At 31.6% G+C, this 8,429-nt stretch overlaps 1 protein-coding gene across 1 annotated transcript; it reads left to right on the forward strand.

The window, feature by feature from the left end:
- The first annotated feature begins 5,262 nt into the window (after positions 1-5,262).
- LOC132047840 (thioredoxin-like protein Clot) lies at positions 5,263-8,059 on the forward strand. Its single transcript, XM_059438822.1, has 2 exons — positions 5,263-5,564; positions 7,522-8,059. Exons 1-2 carry the CDS (start codon positions 5,420-5,422, stop codon positions 7,773-7,775), a joined length of 399 nt encoding a protein of 132 aa, XP_059294805.1. The 5' UTR covers positions 5,263-5,419; the 3' UTR covers positions 7,776-8,059.
- The last annotated feature ends 370 nt before the right edge of the window (positions 8,060-8,429 follow it).

Here is an 8,429-nt window from a genome sequence, read left to right on the forward strand (position 1 = left end):
ATCTTCCCTTGCATACAAGTTGGTTTTGGAAGAAAATGTGTTCTATAAACATGCTACTAAGAAATTTAGATTTCAATGAACCTTTCGTTATAGCAATGGCGCAAGAAAGGTATGTAGAGGTTTTGGAAATAACATTATATGCAAAATATATATATATTATTACCAAGCATCGTTTATCCCTAAAATTCAACTTTCACCTCCGGAAAATGAAGAATATCTTTTTAAAATTTTCCAATTTTTTTTATAAAACCATTACGTGTGCTTTGCAATGACAATGACTAAACCACGATGCCAAACAATCCCAAATGTTGGACTATATTTGTCGTAACAAGTTTTCGTACATGGACAACTTTTAAGAGGAATATTAGTGTCAATAGTTATGGTCATCACGGAGCAACCAAAGCGTCCAAACGGGAATATAAAATAAAAAAAATAAAAAAATAAAAAAATAAAAAAAAGGAAGAAAGAAAGACATTGTTAATAGAGAAGTCTTAGGTAATGTATGGTCATTGGTCATATTGCATATTACAAAACTATAAGCTCATAACAATATTATCTACCTTAATTAAATTGATCATTTTTACAACTTCAAATGATGTTCAATCATTTTGAATACAAATATTATGCCAAAGTAATAACTTCGATTTCATGCACTTTAGATGATTGTGCATTTTTTTACTGTTTATATGTAGTTTTTAATAAACTCAACTTAATGGGACTTCATATTAATAATTGACTGAACCATTACGTGATGTTATTAACGTGCAACGCACGTTTATAGGAACTACTACATTCATTAAAAGTTGGCGCTTTAAATGTTGATTGAACCTTTTTATCCTTCATTAAAAGATCACAATAGACAAAATTGTAATTTTCTATTTTCTCTCAAATTAATTATCTATCTTTATAGATAGTTCACCTATTTTATTTTTGGAAAAGTAAAATATACACCGTTATTTTTGGAGTCCTTTTTCATTAGTATTACTTACGTTTGTCTTTTCTTTATTTAGGTATAGAATTCATTTAAGTTTAGGACTTACCAAAATTGCCATAGGTGCAGGAAAAGAAACAGGTTAATAGGTATAGTAATCAATATACTACTTTAGGTTTACAATTCTTTTATTAATTAAACCATGAGAGTCGGTTGTTGAAGAAAATAAAAATATTTGTTCTTTGTTACGTTCCTAATAGAACTCTTCTATACTCTACATAAAAACAAGAGAACGTATCGATTGAATTTTTCTGTCTTAGATAGATATGGTTTTTTTGATGTTTAATTGACACAACTTTTTGTTTTTTATGTCAAAAAAATATACTGATAATATTTATTTATTTTCTTTCTATGTTGTTTGTACAGGAATTTTGAAGATCAATGAGGATGACATATAAATATATATATATGACGGAACAAATTCTTGTGGCCAAGCAGTGAACTACTATATATATATATATTTTACCTCATTGATATGCTGAATTGATGGGATATATATATTTTTTTTTGTTTTACGAGTTTTTTTCGTCTACCTATTTGATATGTTAAAGTTGTACAAATTTATTTTGAATATAGGTAATCTTATACAGTTTTTCAATCAATTCTTTTATTTTTTTATTACAAGTTATTGTTGCCTCTAGATCAATAGTGCAACATTGTCTTTTCTCATATATATATAGCATTGCTTTGATGTTGTGTAAAAGAGGCGTACCATATAAAATAATAAATAATGTGACTGTTGTTAGTCTTTTTTCTCCTAAATTTATAAGCAATCAAGTTTTGTATCCTTTTGTGTTAGGTAATCTTTTTTTCCCCTTATTTCTACAACATGTGAAAATTATCATAAGTTTATGTGATTCTCTCTCTCTCTCTCTCTCTCTCTCTTCAGTAATTAATTATATGATTTTTTATGTTAGAAAAATCTAAATAGCAATATATATATATATAAAAGTTAACAAATACAAAAAAAAACGAGATATGTGCAAAAAAAGTAAAAAAAACAAATTAACTTATAATTTAATATTATTAGCGGAACACCTTATCTTCATACTTGTTTTTAATACACTCTAAAAACAAAAAAAATTTATGTGTACTTATTAATTTGGAACATAACACCTGCAAAAGTTATTTGTCCTATCGTCTACGTGATTTAAGTTAGAAATACTCTATTAATTATATCCATATATAAGATTACAAAATTCCCATGTTTGAAGAAAAGTCACGGTAAAGGTATAAAGAATCAAGACTTCTAGGTACATATGTTTGTTTATTTGTATCTTTCCAGGGTCCTAACTTTGTTGTCTAATTTTAGTCCTTTTTTGTATAAGTATGGCCTGCGTTGTTATTATAATTTAGATATCTTTTACAAATGTTTTTATGAAACTTATAATCCACTCTATTTTGCGTTTATATATTTCTTCTAATATAGAATGCTGTGGTAGTAGGATTGATTTTATTTTTTCAAAATAAAATAAAGTTTCTGTGTTTAAGAAAACTTTGATTTTCTTTGCATAAATCATATGCATATATTATTCATGACTATTGTATGAAAAGTTGCATGTTCGATCAAGGACAGAGCCAAATAGCTACGTGTTCGACATGATCTTGAGAACAAGATGACAAAGCTCTTTTCGATGTTAGATGAGGTAAAGCTGAATTTTCTTAAGGGATACCTTTTTTGCTTGTAATATTTTTAGATACATGTTGTATCACCGATCTGTTAGCTAGGTTTGGCCCTTCTAACTGTTGACATGAGCATATAAGGAAGCACACTAAAGCATTGGGACATACAAATGGTCAAATTTATCGAGGAATAGCTAATTATCCTAAGTCAAAGAGTCAAGGGTGTATTGACATGGTTGTACATTTATCTAAATTTATTTATTTCTAATATTGTGATTTTTGTTTATGCTACAGAGCATTCATCTCTGCATGATTAATTGAAAGTTGTGACTAATCCCCGACATCATGATTGGTGAGTAATATAATTGATTATTCCATCCTTTGATTGCACGATTCACTTAGCTCGACTAGAAGTCACTAATACATTTAATTTTTCATACTTGAAAATTAAAAAGCCATACTTTTGTTTCGTGTTGTGTCTAGGACATATAATAAGTCTAAAATATATTCATTGATTTTCAAAATTGAATCCAAAGAAGATATTTTTAAATTGTTTGTCATACGTAAAGATATATACTTCACATGAAACTTTTTCATGTAGTACAATAATATCTGTCGAAAAGATGAAGTACACATGAAAATGTGATTGCAACCCATCACTTATTCTTTCATATTAAAAAATCTATGTTTTAGCACTTTGGACAAGCAATATCTATTATTAGAATATCCAACTTATTTTTTTAATCACGAGAATTTTCTCTCAATAGTATCTATATCAAAGGTTCAAACATGAAGAAAGCATCAAACAAAGAAGGGAAAACAGTCATCCGGAGTAGCACTCATGCCTTGGAGAGAGTAAGTAACATTTAGTAACAATTTATTATAAAAATCATCCAACGTTTAGAAAGCTAATTGCACAACGAAATTATGGCATCTGTCAGTTCTTCCGAAAGAATTTTTTTATTCCTAATGCTAGACTCCTAGAATTAACAATAAGCATGTAAAAATATTTATGCATCATATAGTTTTTGTTTCAATTTTTACGTTCATTCACTAAAATTTTGTATTATTAGAATAGAAATATATTCAGAATTATCTCATATCTAGCCTATATTTTGCCCAAATTACATTGATTCAAAAATAAAAGCTACAGACCAATAGCAATTAGAGATTTGTATTATGCTTGTGAATTGAAAAGTTGCCATCCAAACCAAAGAAATAAGTACATTATTTGTATACTAAATAGAAAAATGTGCTATTTAATGTAATTCAACATAAGGGTTGACTAAATGAGAATTAAAGGTTTGTGCTATTTTTCATGCCTACTTTCTTAATTTAATCGCATCAGTATACTCAGAAGGTAAAAGAGAGGACCAAAAACTTTGCTTTAGTAAAGCGAGGACTTCTCCAAGTTTCAAGTGTAACCTAATTGTACCATTTGATCTTATTATGATGAGTTGAAGAGCCTTTACTCGGGTGAGAGGCGGAGCCGCGATTTGAAGTTTGAGTTTGGGATTTTAATTCGTTTAAATTACCGTGTTCTAAAGTAACAATTTATACATATTCAGTGAATTTTTACAAGACAAATACATAGTTTGAACCAAAATTACTGAGTTTGACCGAACCCGCAAGTCCTATGCTAGCTCCACTCCTGACTCGAGTGCATCCAAACCGTTAAATAAGATCAAGATTTATCATATTTAGGAACTTTCAATTTTTTTTAATTTCTATTTCATAACTTGAATACATTATTATGTCGTTTTAAGAAAAGAATTTCTCATTGATACAGGATACACAACAACTACTTAAAGTTTTTGAATTCAATAAAATATTCTATTTTTAAATACCTTGCGTATTATCCTTTTTTTTTTTTTTTTTTTTAAAAGAACATTACCTCACCCATAGTGGTTGAGTTATGAATGTGACAATTTTACAAAGAGCAAGGAAATAAAAAATGGCAAAGTCCATAAAGAATAAGTAAAAACTAATACGTAATTGTCATTAACGTTTGTAAGTAAAAAAAAAACTAATAATTTCCATTAACGTTTCTAATACCAGTCGGCACTCCTTTGATGTTAAAGATAATTAGGTTTTCAGACTATGTACATGTTTAAAGATAATTAGGTTCTCAAACTATGTACCTTAAGCTTCGTAAGTGTGTGTGTTTGTGTATAGCTTCGTGTATATATATATATATATACACATACGATTTTTAAACCTCTTTTTAAATGTTACTATCATTAGGAATAACATTTTAAAGTTTAATATAATATTACTTACCCAAAACACAAAAGAGATCTGCAATATCTGAAAGAAAAAAAGATACTTTTTTGAGATTTTGATATGTGAACGAAAACTTGAGGGAAATTTTTTATAGTAAGAGAAAAATATGTTATTGAAAGATAACTTTGGTCCAGTGTTTTTCTGTAGTATTTGTTGTCAAATGAGATACACGCATACACTAAACTAGTTTTTAGAGAACACAAACATTTCTCCATACCGAACACACCATTGTTGTGACATAACTTGAATAACAAGAAGATAGAGTAGCGGCCAAATAGACTTTTGGGCTTTGAATGATACTAAGATAATGTTTTGGGGCTGATATAAAGTTATTTATTTTTGAAAAAAAAAAAAAAAAGCCAAACGAAAAAAGAAGAAGAAACGTGACTTGGTATTTGGGGAGGGTATTGAAGTAATACATCAGGGTTGTAGGGGAATATATTATTTTTCTTTGTTTGTTGGGAATAAATTCGACCTAATCTTTAAAGCTATCAGAAGTGAAATCGAATAGTAGGAGTAAGGATGCCTTTGAAGGTGTTGGACGCCACCATAGCTACCTTTGATGGAGTTTTTGAAAAGTTCAGAGCAGATTCCCCTAAAAACAAAGCAAATTTCATCCTCTTCCTGGCTGATATAGACCCTTCTACCAACCTTAGTTGGTGCCCTGGTAACCCACTTGCTTTCAATTCCCCTTTCCCGAGCGTTGTGGGAATTTGTTTGCACTTCCCTTCTCTTTTGCTTGAAAATTGTATATATGGCGGTGGATTGTTTCTGCTGCACCCTCTCTAGTATATGTTCCATCAGAGTTTGTTGGTGCTAGTCTTGGTTCTTCAATTTTAATAGATGAAGAACTGAAATCGGCTTTAAAAACTAGCTTTTAATCCAGGATCATAAATAAATAAATTGATTCTATCTTTTTGTTTTAGTTGTGACATACATATACAAAACCTTTTAGTGTGGTTTGAGGTTAGGTTATTTCAAAACCAATTACTCTACAAGAATGACGAATGTCGATTTTCTGTTGTTTCAGCATCATCTTTTTCTTGAGAATGGTGGTGCCTCCATTTTTATACCTAGGAAATTTGACATTTTGCAATTGTATCTGTATTAAATTAATAAGGTATTTTTCTTTCTGCATCTGCTATCAATGTGATGGCAGATATTAGATTCAAGCTACACTTTTGTTCTGCAGTTTCCTGTTTTTAGTAGAAGAACTAATTGCCCGGATACATGACTGATTCTTCTTATCTACATTTGGCTGCCTATTTATTATCTAAGAAAGAGTCTTTAAGTTTTCTTGTTCAATTGCAAAAATATGGCCCTATAGTTGATGTAACAATCTTATGATTTCATTGAATTCATTTCTAAAACTCTGGTCATATAGTTCATGTAATATTTTATTTTTTTGATGACATGGGAACCTGTAGCCGCTACCCGGGTGCGCACAGGGTAAACCTAGCTCCTGTACAATATAACCCGCTCATGTAACATTCTTTTATTCCCCTTCCAATGGACCATTAACAATTTGAAGAGACTCAAACACTAGTGTATTTCAGTCAAAATGATAAAAAGTAAAGCAAGATCATTAAAAAATTTGACCTTGGTTAACGAAGTTTCAATGTCAGGGGACTGAGTGGAAGAATCAATTCCAGGGAATTAGTATCAGTATCACTGTATTAACATCAACTAGTGTGCAACCATATAAGTTTACCCCAGACTATCTTCGTAATTCTCCTCTAAAGCCTGAACCTACAATTGGTCTCTCCTCTAGATACACACTTTTACTTTCTTAGACCTTTATCTCATACTTTACAGATTTAGTTGTCTTGAAAATTATTCTTTAAATGCCTACGACAGCAGGGGATTTGCCTTCTGGGTCGAGCTCGTCGCACCGGGCTTGCCTAGTGCGGGTTGCCTCTCTTGTGTGGTTTGCGAGCTATTACACAGGAGCTGGGTTTACCCTGTGCGCACCCAAAGGGTAGCGGCTGCGGGTTCCCATGTCATAAAAAAAAAAAAAAAAAAAAAAAATTCTTTAAATCATTATTTCATTTTGAACATGTAGTGATTATTTAATTAAGTGGACGAGTAAACATTAGCACAAGCATGATTGTGCTATTACTCTATTGTGAGGCTTGAATCTTAGACCAGTTTATCTAACTGAATCTTAAACATGTAGTGCTCGCTTTTGCAGTCGTTTTTAGGCCTTCTTAATGGAGATCTGAAGTTTAGGCCCTCTTAATGGAGATCTGAAGTTTAGGCCCTCTTAATGGAGATCTGAAGTTGTTCTTCTAGATCAGTCTAGCATAACACTTAATTAACTTTTTGCCAGAGTTGTAACCTTTTTTTGCATACATTTTGTTTTGGCATCAAGTCAATTGTGTTGTCTTGGTGGGAAGGATTTTGAGCAAATTGTTTCTAATGAGATTCAGATATTGTATTATGTTGGACCGGCGACCAGTTTTTCACTTTGACCAGAGTTCAACCCTTTTCCTTTTTTTAATTGCATTACCGTGACTTTGCAATAACTGCAGGTCAATCAATGGGCGTATAGTATAGATAGCTCAATCTTTACGATTTGTGTTAGCTGGTGATTCTATATGACATTGTTTATCTGTTTGGTTTAGATTGTGTAAGAGCTGAACCTGTGATATACAAGAAACTGGAAGCATCATCGGAAGATATAGCACTGCTTAGGGCTTATGTTGGGGACAGACCTACCTGGAGGACTCCACAGCACCCATGGCGAGTAGATCGCAGGTTCAACCTCAAAGGGGTTCCGACCTTACTCCGGTGGGAAAATGATGCAGTCAAAGGTCGACTTGAAGACCATGAAGCACACCTTGATCACAAAATTGCTTCCCTTCTCAATGGAAATTAAGTCTCCCTATTTCTCCATGCAATCAAAGGGGACGCTTATATCATGCCTCTTAATAAAATATGTCGGCAGCATAGACCGGAATGACCTGATTTGGATTGATATATGGAATAAGTGTCTTTTAATAGGCCCTGAATATGATGATTTCAGTATTTTGCAGAGGATGGATTTTTATGAATTGTCCCTTTACTTTTCTCGTGTCATAATTAACTCCGATAGTAACATTAATTTGTACAAGATTATTAGCACTGTTATTTCCTATATGCCAACTCTCCTCTGTCACGATAGCTTTAATAGCGTCTCAGTATCAACTTATTCCAAATTACAAAAAAGGAAGAACATTATCGTTCCTTGTTTTAGTATTACATATACCTGCAGCAATAATGAATTCATGATATCCCTACAGGACAATGATTCAGGCTTCAATAGGGCCAGATAAGTTAATAAGAGAAAAGAAATTAATTTTCATTGCCGACCTGCATTTACTCTTTGTCACTATCGCATTGGTTCTTTATGGGTGTTCAGTCTAGGGTTGTTCACAAAGCTGAAATGAAAAAGAAAGAAGAGAAATTGGGCCATCTTTCCCGAGAGGTGTGGGCTCTAGAAGGGTTTGGAGTTGTTCATATTTTACAAGAGATGCTTACTTATAAATCGGAT

Source organism: Lycium ferocissimum, chromosome 1, assembly GCF_029784015.1.
Source record: "Lycium ferocissimum isolate CSIRO_LF1 chromosome 1, AGI_CSIRO_Lferr_CH_V1, whole genome shotgun sequence".
NCBI classification, from domain to species: Eukaryota; Viridiplantae; Streptophyta; class Magnoliopsida; order Solanales; family Solanaceae; genus Lycium; species Lycium ferocissimum.

Bases quoted from the DNA above. Each gene is read 5' to 3' on its own strand.
- LOC132047840 (XM_059438822.1), top strand. From the start codon at position 5,420: ATGCCTTTGAAGGTGTTGGACGCCACCATAGCTACCTTTGATGGAGTT. The intron at 5,565-7,521 runs GTAACCCACTTG...TGTTTGGTTTAG, and splicing joins CAACCTTAGTTGGTGCCCTG to ATTGTGTAAGAGCTGAACCT.